We start from the raw sequence: 15,398 nt of genomic DNA, 5'->3' as shown, positions 1-15,398 counted from the left end.
GGAAATTTGGCCTAGAAATGAAATTGGCCCAATCATGGCCCACCACTTTTCCTCTATTGAATTCAATCCATCAGATAATTTGGCCCATCTCTTTTCCGAGGGAAAATTCTGCCCAGAAATAAAATTGGCCCAATTTTAGCCCACTTCTTTCCTCACTTGAATTCGACCCATCAGATAATTTGGCCAATTTAGCCCGCCTCTTTCATCGCTTTGAATTCGACCCATCAGTTAATTTGGCCCACCCTTTTTCCCTGATTGAATTTGACCGAACAAATAATTTGGCCCATCTCATTTTCAAGAGGGAATTCTAACCAGAAATGAAATTGGCCTAATTTTAGCCCACCTCTTTCCTCACTTGAATTCGACCCATCAGATAATTTGGCCCACCACTTTTCCTTCATTGTATTTGACCCATCAAATAATTTGGCTCATCTCATTTCCCGGGGGAATTCAGCCTAGAAATAAAATTGGTCCAACTTTTTTGGTAGATTAATACGACCCAATGATAAAATTGGACAAAGATGGCCGTGGGCTTTTTCTTTAATAGGCGACAACTTTGATGGTGATGGGCCGCTGCATATATGGGCCATCATTTTGGTAGTTTTTTTTTTGTGCTATGAACTCGTTGGGCCTCTTCTTTTCGGTCTAGCTTTTTCGTGGGCTGAGTTCTTGGTCGGCCGTCCTTTATGTGCTTCATACGTAGGCCTGTATTTCGTGGGCTTTATTTTGGTCGGTTATCATGTGAGTTTGTTGGGCTGTCAATTTCGAACGAGCCGTCTCTTGAGTGTGCATGTCAATGATGGGTTGTAATGTAAGTTCGGTCCGTGGGCTGTTTCCTTGTGGTTCATAGCTTTTATGTGCATTGTCTTTGATGGGCCGCTGCATTTATGGGCTATGATTTTGGTGGATTTTCTGCGCCATGAACTAGTCCACATTATAAATATAAGTTTATCTGAGGTCTCTTATTTTATCAATGAATCCGATTTTTGTCCTTCAAACGGAAAATCAGATACAACAGGATACTCAACCATAAAAAAAAATAGTGCAAAATAAGTCATAAGGCGGCTTGAACTGTAGTTACCACTAACGTGATGCCTATGTGGCTAGTTTGACTTAGTACTCATCTTGACGTGGTACATGATGAAAAATTAAATAATTAAAAAATAAAACAAATATATGAGCCGGTATGAAAGCCAAATAATAAAATTTAAAAAATAGTGAGATAGTGAGCCCCATTTCCTCCACATCATCCCCTCTCTTCTCTCTCCACGTAAATTCGTCGGATATTGGGAATTTGATTTGGTGGAGGGTATCACAATTAGGATGCACAATTTTTTAATTTTTTATATTTTATTTTCAGTGCCACATCACTGCCATGTAGGATGAAGACCGAGTCAAGCCAGCCATGTACACACAACGTCACCCAACTTCGTGGTTCCAAACCCCGGAAGGACTTAGGTGGTGTTTAGTTCTTTAGTCCTAGTACTAAAAATTAGTCGCTGGACTAAGATCTTTAATATTTACTGTTTGGTTAGAGTGACTAAAGGAGACTAAAAGTATATCATATATAGAAATTTTAGGAAGGGGGTATGTGTGACTGGAAGTTTTAGTCCTAATAAATATCTCTCCAAAGACTAATAAACTAATATAATTTTAATCCTTTCTGTTTAGGTTTTAGAGACTAAAGGAGACTAAAATGGATGAATTAATAGATTAGTCACCTAAACCGAGCCTTAGTTTGCACCAATATTAACTGTTATATTTATTATTGTATTTTAGGGACAAAAATCGAAGTAGCTGCGAGGGAATTCAAATGAACTAGACAACTTGTTCCTCCGCACTAATGCATTATCGCCTACTCGTCGTAATCGAGCAGCCCCCCACCCCCGAAAATGACCCCCCCTCCCCAGAAGGAGTAAAAAACGATCGAAACATAAATAAAAAAAAAAATCGCATCCCCCACCCCCACCCAACTCCGTGCGCTGCCACTCGGCCCAATCCCCTCCGTCCCCTCGACCGAATCCTCGCGCTCCACACCACCGCACCTCGCCGCAGCCGCCGCCGCGATATGGACGACGCGGAGGCGTCGGAGCTGCGGGCGCGGCTGGCCGCGGCGGTGCACGCGCTCAACTACGGGGCGCACGACCCGTCGGCGCGCCTCGCGGCCAACCAGTGGCTCCTGGGGCTGCAGCGGTCGCCGCAGGCGTGGGGGGTGGCGACCTCGCTGCTGGCGTCGTCGTCGGCGTCGCCGGACCCGCCCGCCGACCTGCTCTTCTTCGCCGCGCAGATGCTGCGGAGGAAGATCCAGTGCCCCGTCGTCGGTGCCGGCCCGCCGCCGCCGCTGCCGCAGCTCCTCGACGCGCTCCTCCTCGCCACGGGGCGGTTCTGCCTCGGCCCGCCGCGGCTGCTCACGCAGATATCCCTGGCGCTCGCGGCGCTGGCGCTCCGAGCCGAGGGCGGGGTGGACGGCCTCTTCGCGCGGATGCGGCTCCTCCCGGACCCGGCCGTGATGGAGCTGCTCACCGTGCTCCCCGAGGAGGTGGTGCAGGACCAGAGCGGGGACACCGGGGTGGACGCCGCGGCGCGGTGTCGGTTCACGCGCGAGCTGATGGCGCACGCGCCCGCCGTGATCGACTTCCTCCTCGCCCAGTCCGAGACCGCGGCCACCACCGCCAACGACCACGACCGCAACCGCAGGATCCTCCGGTGCCTACTGAGCTGGGTACGTAAGCGCCTCCGTCGCTTGCTCGGTCCTCACGGCTCACTCGCGTTCGTCTCTCTGCTCGATCAATGGCTAAGAGAGGCAAGACAAACATTGCAGGTCCGCGTGGGATGCTTCTCGGAGATGCCGGCGGCTGCGCTCGCTGCTCACCCGCTTCTCACCTTCGCGTTCAACTCGCTGCAGGTGGAAACAATGCAGTAACACTCGGTTCTTTATAAGCTCATAAAGGTGTACTTTGTAGGACAGGTTGTGCATTCACGTCCTCACATGTTATTTTGTTGTGAAGGTGTCCTTCTCGTTTGATGTGGCCGTAGAGGTTATGACCGAGCTTGTCAGTCAGTACCAAGTAAGTTCTGTCCTTCTGAAAGTTCCAATTTCTGCAACCAATTGAGACAGTTACTTTCTGTCTGGGGGTTGCACGTCTTCGTGATTGAGTTGGACAGTTTTGACTTGTCAGCCACTTAGCTCTCTTCTGTTTGTGTCAAGATATTTTGCTTTATATTTGATTAAACTAATGCAGAGTTCATTTCAGCATGGTGTTCACTGTTCAATGCGTCTGCTAGTTCATGTAGTATATTTGGCACCAAATATCTAAACGATGTGAATATTATGACTAGAACAGTCGCAATGCTGGTCCTGCTCCTCATTTATTTGTTTTTTTGGACAGAATCTGGTATTTTATTTTGGAGGGCAAACTATGATTTTTGGTACTGATAATTGGTTATATTTTTCCACATGTATTTTGTCCTAACGTTTTATGCTGATTCTACGTAGTTAGTGAGCTGAGAATCTCAACTTGCATGATTTGAAGTAACATAGGGTTATGGTTTTGAATTTTCTTGTCTTTGTTGTCTGTTAATCAAGCAGATTGCTGGTGCTAAGTAGTTTGTATGTAATCTTGTTGAAACATGCATGTTATTGTGAAACGTAAAGTTCCTGAATGACTGTTGTTCCCCTTTGACTTTGTTGATTAACCGAATACAATCCTACTAATCTCGATGTGTGGCACTTTCTGGTTGTAGGATCTACCTCAGGCATTTCTAATTAAAATGCCGTACATTAGAGAAGCTCTTCTTCTGCCAGCTCTTTCGAACAGAAGCGAGAAGATTATTGCTGGTCTTGTTTGTTTGATATGTGAAGTTGGTCAGGCAGTAAGTTTTGTCTTAACCGTGCGGTTGCGCTGCAGTGTCATGATATGTAGTCTACCTATGTTGCATTTCTATTACTCAAAAAGTAACCCTCCATTCGTTGTGTTGCTATTAAGTTGGAGTGAGTATTAGACCTCTGCTATAGTGAAAGTGGTGAAACACTAGTGGAATATCCAAAAAAGCTGTCATATACTTCCTAAAATCAGCATTCTAATAAGGGCTACGAGCCTGAGAAAAAAAATCCGTTGTGAAATGGTACACACCTTTGTGCATAATCAGAATGCATTATTTCTCATAAGTATGAGCCTGCCGAATATAAACTGATAACTGTTCAACTTTCTTAGGCACCTGCTTTGGTTGCAGAAGGGAGTGTTCAAGCACTTGCTCTTGCCGATGCACTTTTGAGGTCAATCTATTGAATTGTTTATGTGGTACTTTTCTTTTAGTTTTAAGTTGCATGTTTCAATGCTTCAAATGGGCTATTCTGAAGTTCAATTACTTTACTACCTTTTCTGATCTTGAAAGATTTTGTCCTCAATACAGATGTGTAGCCTTTTCTAGTGAGGATTGGGAGATCGCGGATTCAACCTTGCAATTTTGGTAATAATGTCTTTCTTTTGTTTTCTTTTATATTAATACATCAGAAGCTCTTCCGATTTTTTGACAAGTATTAGTTCTTTGGAAACATATTATTCCCTTCTTCTCTTTCTGTTTGTGCTGCCATGTGTTTCTGCATCTTGTCTTCGTGGAAATTAAGGATGGTTGTGTGTGTTGATAATGTCTTCTATAAGCTTGTGGCCTTGTGGGGGTTTAGAAAGTCTAGGAGGACCTCATGGTTTTTTAGGTTCAACTGGAATCTTCTAACAAAGTCTCTCAATGGACTTCTGACTATCATACCTCAAAACCCAATTCATAAAAAAAAATGAGATAACTGTAACCTGAGATACACGCATGGTCCTTCTAGCCATGTCTGACTGTTTTTCTCCTTGTCATTGTCCCCTTGATGTAATTTCATTGAGAGTTAAACACCACAGGTCTTGTATATATATTTTGGAATATAAGGATCAACAATTATGCAACTATTAGATAATACAAGTGTGCAGTTTTTCATTTCAATATTTCATTTTCTAGTTACAAAGTTGAGTCAATATCCCACTATTTTAACTTCGTGCTGTAGTCAATTAAATATTTATACCTATGCATTGAAACTTTGCAGGTGCAGTTTATCACATTTTATTCTTGAGAGTGATGCAGAAACAGACAAAAGGAATGCTGCGCAAGAGTTATTTTCCCCCGTGTTTTCTTCACTGCTTGATGCACTTCTTTTCCGTGCTCAGGTTTTGTTTCTTTTTCCTGTGAACTCATTTACTTATTTTCTAACAATCAACTGAAACTCCTACCTTACAAAATTGAGCATTTGCTCACAATTTATTTTGTTTCAGATATTTTCCATTTCCCCTACCAATTTAAACAAAAAATTGTAAATCCATCATTTTTAATTCCCTGTTTTCCCTGATAAACCATAGATTGACACCGATGAACATGGCACTGATGGGGAATTATGCATACCTGATGGACTAGCACAGTTCAGACTGAACTTGGAGGAGCTTCTTGTTGATATTTGTTTGCTTTTAGGTGCTCCTGCATATATCAATAAGGTATGTGCTTTTTCGCCAAAAGGTTTCTCATCTTCCATATCCAGGGAGAAAAGAAGTATAATTGCTGAAGTGGTGGTATCCTTAGACATCCAGTAACTGTATTTTTGACCTAGGTACACAATAGTCTGATACTCCAATGTGGATATGTTGTACACCATATTTCTAAATACATACTGTTACTGTGATACTGTTGCATATATATTTATGTTTATTGAAATAGAAAAAAACAGAAACACACTGTATGGTTCTCCCTTCTCGGTATTTTCTGCAACAAACAAATACCCTTATGGTTTCCATTATACTTAATTACTTATACTGTCCTAGCTAATGATCATGAAATTAATATACTAAACTTCTATGTATTACTTCTAATGTCTCTGATATGTGGGATAATTTTAAGCCTTTTGTGACAATTACTATCTTTGTCCCAAAATGTAAGTATTTCTAGGCTGTTTATCAGAGATTAAGGTTGAGAGAAAAAATTATGATGCCCCTCAATAAATGAGGAATGGTTAGGAGTGGGAGGGTAGGTGGGGATAAAATAGGAAGAATTTTGAATGTGAAGTGATTGATGAGACTAGTAGTACTATGAATAGTGTCAGAAACTTAGAATAAGACCCGCATCTTTTGTCTTTTGCTTATGCTTATAAGACAAAACTTGAATTTTCAACCTTAAATTTGAAGTTGATTCTGAGGTTTTTTCATCATAGTTTATTTTTCAGCCTTGACTTTTAGATCGCTATGAACATATATATAAAAATTTTAGTTGCAAATTATTTTCCGTTTGCAAATACACCGTTTGACTTTTCCTTCAAAAAGCGAAAAGATGACCCTCATATTTCGGTACAAGATTCAAATCCCTGAAATGCTTACATTTTGGAACCGGACGTATTTTAGGTTATTTTCTTATGCTCCCTAATGTGATCATCATGTTGATTAACTTTGAGCTATATTTTCTGTATTCAGCTTTTTTCTGGTGTATGGGGTTTGACTAGCCAATCAATTCCTTGGAAAGAGGTAGAAGTTCGAATGTATGCTCTTAGCATGGTAAGTGCTTTATATCCGCTGGTAGACTTGCTGATAATTTTTTAAGAGTATCGAGTAAAGTATTCAGTAGCTTACTACAATAATACGATGAAGATGCAGTTTCATTGTTGTCTCCATTATTTTGATCTTAATATGTTTGCACACCAGTACCTTCTTCAGTTCTTTCACTATATTTATCAAGGTTGAGATCTGAAAAAATTTGTCACTTAATATCACCCAGGAGCCCAAAATGTTATCACCTGTTTGAAGGTGTTTATTATTCTTCAGTAAGTTGTCAGACCATAGTTCAACCACAACCCGGTGCAAAATGAAAGTTAAGCGTGCATAATGGCAAGCATAATCTTATTGATGGGCTTAATAGGCTTGTGCTAGAGCTCCCTCAGAGGCTCAAAAAGCCCTAGTTCACGATGCTGGCTTTGACCACAAAATTTTTCTGCTACTTGATGCAATGTATAGGTAGTACAATTGCATTAAATGGAAATGGCCTATTTTACTATCACAATTCTCTTGGACAGTTAGCTTTTGACTAATCTTGGTGATAAAACATGGGTATTATGCGTATACATTCCACCTAGGGCAAATTGTTATTTTACACTTCCCTGTGTTTCATCTTTTTTGCTTTGCAGGTAATTTCTTTCTTTTTTTCTGTTTCTTTGTTAGTTGAACGCATACACGCTTTTGTCTTTGTATGGTTGCACATAAGCATATGCATGGAAGCAATATGTTGATCTACCCCTCACAAATTACTGACTTACAGGTTGCTGACACAATTTTACAAGATGGAAGCCACTTTGATTTTTCAATCATAATGCATTTTGTGAACATTCTGTCCAGCAGAGCACATAGTGAACTGAATGGATGCCTATCCTTGGTAAAGTCCTCTCAATATGCTTCCTATAATTGCTGTTCTATGAGTAAACTAGGCAAGTGCCCACACAAAAATATTGGCAGAATACAAAGAGTATTATTTAGACAAAGAAACACGCAAAAGGACATAAATGTTGAAATAGCTATTGTCGTTCTTTCTCATGGAATAGTTTATTGTTACTCATGTGATAAAGCCAAAAGAAATGACGTGATGTGCAATATGCTATAAAGATACAAATAATTCTCGTACCTTCTGCATCATCTACTTCTGAGAGCTTTTATTCACTGGGTCACATGTGTCATTGCCATTTTTTTGGGAGGTGTGAGGGTAATAAGTTGTAGAACATATACATATCTCACCACCACCACCACCACCACGTACAATCTATTAAGTAGTAGAGATAAATATTTTTCGTTTTACAACCTGTGAAGCTAAACTTTTATTGTGGTTATCCTAATCATTCTAGGTTTACAAATCGTTTGGTGATGTCATTGGTTCTTACTCAAAGTTGTTGGCATCTTCTCAAAGTAATATCAAACCATTACTGTAAGTGTTTTCTAAATATGTATTGAATTGAAACATTGTATTTATTTAGCATACTTAATATATTTTACCTTTACGGTCAGCCTATTCTGTGCTTCAGGGATTTCAAAATCCGTATCATCAAATGCTTGCTCATTAGCTTTGCGTAAACTTTGTGAGGATGGTTCTTCGTTGATGAATGAGCCGCAGAATCTCGAAATTCTTTTCTGGATCAGCAAGGTAACTTACGATTTTCTACTTTAGTAACTTTATTTTCCTGATATTTTTGGTTTGAGGTCGATGCTAGTACCATGACTTCTCTAAAAAATGATAAATTAATCCAATGTAATTTTGAGTATGTTCCAGATGTAACACTCCAGGTTTTGGAAAGAATGCTGAAAATGATTTTGAATCGACTTGAATGGCATGTTTGCTTTTAGTCTGAATTAAGTTGAAAAGTGCTACTTCTGATATATTGAATGCCTTATTCATGCCCTTCAAGGGAAAAATGTATTCACTGTCCTATCAACTATTGACCGAAGGCTGCTGGAAGAATCTCACTCAGGATAGTTTGGTTTTCGGGCATACATTCTTGATGCAATGGAAATATGACTGGAGAAATAGTAGAAAGGTTTTCTATCTACAGAGTTGTTTTTCGTTGTATGCTCTGTATATGGCAAAAGATTTGTATTGATCATTTCTTTGGCTGATAATCATATGTGCTGACAGCTTCATGCTGGCATTACATGATTTAAATTATATGAATATAACCTACCACATCAATCTCTACCTTTACATTTAGCTTAAATATTGGTTCTTATTGGCAAGCAACTATATGCAATGTAGCATTAAAAAAGTGTTGTCTCATAGGGTATGGATGCCGGGAACCTGCGAATAGAGGACGAGGAGGAGATCATTGGTGCAATTACACATGCTCTATGTTCGGTTCTTGACAAAGAGTTAAGGAAAAATTCACTGGCAAGGTTACTTTGTTCCAGCTACTCAGCAGTCGAGAAGCTTGTATGCACTCTCTCCCGAGTTCAGCCTTGAAATGTTTCCTGATATTTTGTTATTTTTGATTATTATCTTTGTCACCATGATATTATCTAACGAATCATTATAAACCTTTGTATTAAGTATTAACTGCGTTCATTACAAGTCCTTGGACAAACCTTTAACTGTCAACTGTGTTGGCAAAAGTTCAATGGCTCTTCCAGATATCTGTTGCTTTCTGCAATGCTATTCTCGTTTGTATTGAGTAATACACTAGTGGCACTGATGTATCACATGAACCTATTTGTGGTTTGTACGCTTGAAAAGCTTCTCAAAACATTCATAGATGCACATGTTTGAACATATGAACCTGCATAGCTTTGTGCAAAAACACTTAAACACAATCATGTGTGCACTATATGAGGACAGGTGTTTTTGGTACAGTGCACATAATGATTACTTTGTTTGTGTGTATTTTACTGTCACACATGTTCCAGCATCCAACATGCATGCGAACAAATTATTTTTAGGATTTTTTTTCCTATTATTGACTCCAGTACAAGACAATAAGACATTATGGTTGCATTTGAACTACTTCATAACTATCTCATTTATGTTCTGAGATGCTTTAATGTCCACTTAAATGCTTGTAAGATTGCTTTGTTGCATTTTAATTTGTCGACATGTCTACTTAGTTGAGAGTTGAGACATGAATACATCATGGGATCATGGGATGTTGAGGACTTGTATGGCAAACAGAAGTTTCATCTTAAACATTCTCAAAATATCCTACCAGTTATGCAGCACAAATATTTCAGCTCTTATTTTCTATGAGGCCTTCTATCCACTACTGTTCAATATACATGGATGTGTAATTCTAAAGAGAAAATTGAGAAACACAGCTTGCACTAAACTCAGTTCCCTTCTCCTGTTCTGTGCAACAATTGTGAATTTTCTTTTTAGTTGTGTACTCCTATGCTTGTTCTCCTGCTGTTTCTGAAACATATATATTGCCATTGAAAACTGGTTCAGTATTTTTAGTTTATTGCTCCTACAGAACTCTGCATTGAACTCTAACAAATCCTTCTCATTCCTGAACTTTTGGACCATGAAATCATCTAAAACTAAAATATTGTCTTTTTTTTTCCACATCCTTTACAGATTGACATAGACAGAGATCAATCTCTGCAACAAAATCCAGCTGCTTACACAGAAGCATTGAACCTTGCAGTTCATGGTCTTTACAGGTACTTAGTGTTTATTTCTTGTATTCTTACATTTTTGTGGCCCCATTCTGCAAGCAATATTTTTTGTAGCGGCCACACTCTGTGGTGACACTGTTAGCAGTTTGCTGGACTAATTCAAGCATGATCTTATTAATGATGGTACAAGAACTAGCATTTGTAGATTATTAATCTTTTGACTTTAAGTAAAATAAAATTTGATTAATATTGGTGCAATTTTGCGTTGCATTGACATAGTACAGACTATTCAAAGTGTTAAACTGTGCAGAATCCACATGTTGATACGTGGACAATAAATGATAGTGCAACTTAACTACAACTTGGAGTACATAGAAAGTGAGTATTGTTTTGATTGCTTTCAGCGATCATCAAAAGAGCATGTCAGTAAAATATATTCAATTAACGTACAAGTATCCAATCTTATTTATTTTTGGATTATCTAGTGATTAATGAAAGCGCAACAGCATTGCCATGCTAACTACATTCTAGCCAATAGAGATGAATAAAGGCTAACTAGACTCAACTGCTAGGAAGAAAAATTGACTGTACATGAAATCAAGTAATCAACTTTTTTAGAGATTAACAGAAGAATGAAAGTGGACGATCATCTCTGATTGGTTGTTTGATGTGCTGATCTTTGATAAACAGATGACTGTGCCATTAATTTAGGGAGTTAGTGTTTCTTTTCATTTCTGCTTGATTTTAGATCTTGGAAAGGCGGGCACTTGTTACACTCTCCCACTTAGACCATTGACAGGAAACTGTAGAAAATAATATATTGATTTGAGCAGATTAAAGAATTTTGTGAGGATATTATTGTCGTGCTTGCTTTATACTACTTATTTAAAAAAGTAGGAACCACTTGTCTTTTTTAACCCTGTTTAGGATAGTGTTATTTTTTCTTTGGAGAATTTCACATGCTTTGGAAGAAAATTAGAAACATATTCTGATCTACAACATAAGCAAATGAAAATGGAGTTTTCTTTTCCAGGATGGGTGCTTTATTTGGCCAGTTGGCAACATCAATTACATCTGGTCTAATTGATGATGACACAGTTTTGGTTCTTCTTGGTATATTCTGGCCACTCCTTGAAAGACTTTCCCGATCATCTCATATGGAGAATGTTAGTTTATCTGCAGCTGCATGTCGTTCGCTTTCCTTAGCAATACATTCTTGTGGTAAGTTGATATCTGAATGCAAATTTCAAGACTAATAGCATGTAGATCGTTGTTCTGATCAAGCATTTGCATTTTACAGGAGAACACTTCCAAATTTTGTTACCTAAAGTTCTGGAATGCTTATCAACGAATTTCTTGCTGTTTCAAAGGCATGACTGCTTCTTAAGAACAGGTAACGCATGTGCACATGCATTTTGCTTTCTGCTATTCAACTCTATAATGAATAACTTGCTAGTCCTTTTACCAACATGGTAGCAGTGGTTTATTTACACATAAGATTTAACTTACAGTTTACCACCTATGTAGGATGTGGTTGGTTAGAGCATTAGGTAAAAATCAAAAGCTACTATTTACCTTTTTTAGCTATGTAGTTGCTATATTTTTTTAGTCACCATTCCATGATCTTAGAATATCATTTTTGAAGTATTTTGTAGCATTACGTTTAGAAAGCAATTCCACAAGATAGGTTTGAACTTTAAAGTACTAATTTACTACTCTGGTATATTATCCAATATATCTGTGGACTCCGTGCTGCCATGACATCATTGTCATTTTCAGCTGCCAGTGTGATTGAAGAATTTGGTCACAAGGAAGAATATGGTGCTTTATGTGTCAGAACTTTTGAAACATTTAGCTCTGCGGCTTCAATATCTTCGTTGAATTCTTCTTACACATGTGATCAAGAACCTGATCTTGTTGAAGCCTATGCTAACTTCACATCTACATTTATTCGTTGCTGTCCAAAGGTTCTTATTTATCATATCTTATATGTTAAAGTTGTTTTAGTTCATTGCTGTTGCATGATATGGATAGTCTGACAGTAATTTTCTGTGTTGATTGCATGAATAATCAGGAAGCTATTGTCGTATCTGGCTCCCTGCTTGAATTGTCATTTCAGAAGGCTGCTATATGCTCGACAGCAATGCACCGAGGAGCAGCACTTGCTGCCATGTCATATATGTCATGTGAGACTATTTGTCCACCTTTATGTAGTATATTTTCTCTATATCAATTAAATACCTTTATTACTCGGAACATTTGTTTTTGGCAAGGTATGTAGTAAATTTACCAGTAGCATTTGGTGGAAAAAACAAGGGATGCATAATGAACTACTGATCTTTGATTTCAGCAAAAAAAAAACTGTCCTATTGGGCTGTTGTTTTTTCATTCTAAGAGATTTACTCCCCTGAGAAGATGAAGCTTTATGCAAAAAAAAAAAGAAGTGCTTGGATGTTATCTACTAATAAGCAATCATGTCATGGTAGTGTTTTTTGCCTGCAAAGAGTCATGGATGCCTTTTCAGCTGCTTTCTGGATAAGAAAGGTTTATTACATTATTCTGTCTGTTCAAACTAGTATATCACTGTTATGCGAGCTGGTGGTAAAAAGTGCTATTCTTTTTTGCACACTTATAATCTCTTTGTAGTTAAAAGATCTATTTGTAGTTTATAAACCCTTGCAATCTGTTACCGTATCATGGTTCAGCATTCAGCTCCAGCTATTGCGCTTAATATTGTGTTGTACTTTGTGCTCTCATCTAATCATTTCCATGACACTTCCAGGTTTTCTTGATGTTAGTCTCGCTGCTGCGCTAGAATCTCGAGAGTGTCTCTCTGATTTATCACCTGGTGTAGTGCTAGTTCAAATTTTGGCACGCTGTGGCGAAGGTCTTATGTCAAATGTACTTTATGCTCTACTTGGTGTATCAGCCTTATCAAGGGTGGGTACAATTTTAAGAGTACACTAACCTCCCACTGCTTCTCACATCTAATAAGAAATATCTCGTCAGCAGTTGGTGCCTCAAAGCCTATCTTTGTCTGTACCTTTTCATTTCTGGCTTATGTTTGCACCCTGACCATAATGCTGACAATATTATGTGTTCATATTTACTTGTGTGGCTTATCCAGAGTTTTCCAGTTTAGTACCACTAATCATATTTATGATTTGTTTTTTTTTCTACATGGGATATTCTCTTTATAAAAATAAGATCGATTCAGAGGGCAAATCACATGCCCATTGAGACTATGCAAGATATTTATTCCTTTCTTTCTAAACAGGTGCATAAATCTGCAACAATATTGCAGCAAATGGCAGCATTGTGCAGCCTCTGTGAGAGAACAACATGGAAGGGCATTCTTTCTTGGGATTCCATTTGTGGATGGCTGCAATCAGCGGTACTGAATTCCCAGAGTAACAACCCTTTTGCTTCAATAGTGGCAAGAATGCCTATTCCATGTGTATTATTCTTTGTTCCTCAAATGTAGAAGCATCAAGATTGACGTATTGTGTTCCTTTCCTTATGCATGATTTGTGTTCTCATGAATGAGTGGATTTGTAATGGTCTAGAAATGTATCATTTGAAAATCACAAATGATATCTCTTCATTTGACATCTTAATTTTTAGTCACTAGAAATCATCCGTTCACATTTACATGCTAGCCAGTAATAGTTGTCAACTTGTCATGTCAGACTAGTCACAAGTAGCTATTTGTTGACTTTCAGCTACCTCTGGTGTTTTTGTGTGTTATATGCACTTGATAAGTGACTAATGTATTTATATGCTGGAAGCTTAGCGTCGAGGTGTTTCTGCTTGATATGGGCTAACATGTTTCCAATCTTGTTCAGGTGAAATCTATGCCCTCAGAGTACCTAAGGCAAGGGGAAGCTGAGATGATAATTCCTTTATGGCTCAGTGTACTTCAGGATGCAGCCTCAGACTATCTTCACAGTAGGAGTGGCGATAATGTCAGAAGCAGCCATGCTTACATGCAAGGGAAAGGCGGAAGAACCCTTAAGCGTATAGTCAGAGACTTCGCCGAAAGTCATCGGAATGTTCCCATGCCATGTCCTTCATAACATGTTGATGGAACTGCCATACCCCGATGGAACTGCCTCTGTCAGTAGTTTTGACTTCGAAGTTGTCTCTGATCCCTGGAGGGCTTACATGACGATCCAAAGTGTGACTGCGTGGAACTGTCGTCCGGTATGTCACATAATGTTGATCCCATGGTTTGATCTCCATATATCCCATCGCTCATCCTCTAGCCGGATTAGGTGGTTTCATGGTGCCTTTTGCGCAAAGACCTGGTTGGGAGTCTGATTTTGATTTGCATAATGCATAGTAATGCACCGAAAGGGACAAGGCACTGGTGTAATGGTCATTCTGCTGACTAGAGGCTGCTCTGAGATCGAGTGGATCACAGGTTCCTTGAGGCCAATGACCGTTCCTCAAGTTGGAGCATGCTTGCTAATCTCTTGGAAATGCATGGTTTAGCAGGGCATACTCCAACATCCTCTATTTTTTTGGAAGCTGGGAACGAAGAGGTCAGAGGTGATTTCTTTTAGCGCTGTACAAAACATTCATATGCATTGTCTCAAATTTTGTGTTCATTACATGAGTAATATTGGTGGGCATTCGATCGAAGCAACCATCATGTCAAGTCAAATTATGAGGGGGGAAATTTTTGAGAAATGTAAATATAATTGTTAGCTCATACCGGTCTTCCCTTTAAAACTAGATGGGGATTGAAAAGTTTCATTTCAGATATTTATGTGGGGATTCGGCTGAGATATTCGGCATGTTCATGTTGAACGAGCTCTTTTTCGCCCACATTGTCTTCCCTTCTCTTATATAATTCGTTTCTTAGGGAAAGAAAATGGTAGGCTGTTCCTACGCTTTTCATCAAGAATTAAACATGGCAATACGCTAATGTTATGGTCTCTGTTTCCATTATGACATGTGTCAGCATATTAATTGATTTATGGATGAATGTAAGTAGTATTAAAACATCTTATAATATAATAGTATTAAAATATTTTTTGTTATGTTACTGTCCTTTTCATCCATCCTTCTGATGCAACAAACTTTTTTTTAATAAATGCTAAGAGTTAATTTTAAACCAGTTGTTTGTCATGCATGACAATAACTTTTCTCTCCTTCGATCTCTTTTCTTCATCTTATCAAATTTGTTATGTGGCGATTAAGAGAGTTAGCTAATAAATATCTTTGTACGTGTCC

At 38.8% G+C, this 15,398-nt stretch overlaps 1 protein-coding gene across 2 annotated transcripts; it reads left to right on the top strand.

The window, feature by feature from the left end:
• Positions 1-1,984: 1,984 nt before the first annotated feature.
• LOC102711844 (transportin MOS14) lies at positions 1,985-14,978 on the top strand. 2 transcript variants are annotated; one of them, XM_015842200.2, is made up of 21 exons: positions 1,987-2,722; positions 2,822-2,905; positions 3,009-3,068; positions 3,745-3,873; positions 4,215-4,276; positions 4,414-4,470; positions 5,087-5,207; positions 5,397-5,528; positions 6,495-6,575; positions 7,333-7,446; positions 7,910-7,989; positions 8,070-8,205; positions 8,836-8,985; positions 10,120-10,205; positions 11,194-11,381; positions 11,461-11,553; positions 11,940-12,127; positions 12,235-12,346; positions 12,943-13,100; positions 13,438-13,554; positions 14,006-14,978. In XM_015842200.2, exons 1-21 carry the CDS (start codon positions 2,069-2,071, stop codon positions 14,234-14,236), a joined length of 3,033 nt encoding a protein of 1,010 aa, XP_015697686.2. In that variant the 5' UTR covers positions 1,987-2,068; the 3' UTR covers positions 14,237-14,978. The 2 variants fall into 2 exon arrangements, with proteins under 2 accessions (XP_040384749.1, XP_015697686.2); XM_040528815.1 differs by lacking the exons at positions 12,943-13,100; positions 14,006-14,978 and having other exon boundaries at positions 1,985-2,722; positions 13,438-13,505.
• The last annotated feature ends 420 nt before the right edge of the window (positions 14,979-15,398 follow it).

This window comes from Oryza brachyantha, chromosome 11, assembly GCF_000231095.2.
Source record: "Oryza brachyantha chromosome 11, ObraRS2, whole genome shotgun sequence".
NCBI classification, from domain to species: Eukaryota; Viridiplantae; Streptophyta; class Magnoliopsida; order Poales; family Poaceae; genus Oryza; species Oryza brachyantha.
The sequence above is the reverse complement of the archived record's forward strand: the minus strand, read 5'-3'. Positions and strand labels throughout refer to the sequence as shown.

Bases quoted from the DNA above. Each gene is read 5' to 3' on its own strand.
- LOC102711844 (XM_015842200.2), top strand. From the start codon at position 2,069: ATGGACGACGCGGAGGCGTCGGAGCTGCGGGCGCGGCTGGCCGCGGCG. The intron at 8,206-8,835 runs GTAACTTACGAT...GTTGTCTCATAG, and splicing joins TTCTTTTCTGGATCAGCAAG to GGTATGGATGCCGGGAACCT. The intron at 13,555-14,005 runs GTACTGAATTCC...AATCTTGTTCAG, and splicing joins GTGGATGGCTGCAATCAGCG to GTGAAATCTATGCCCTCAGA.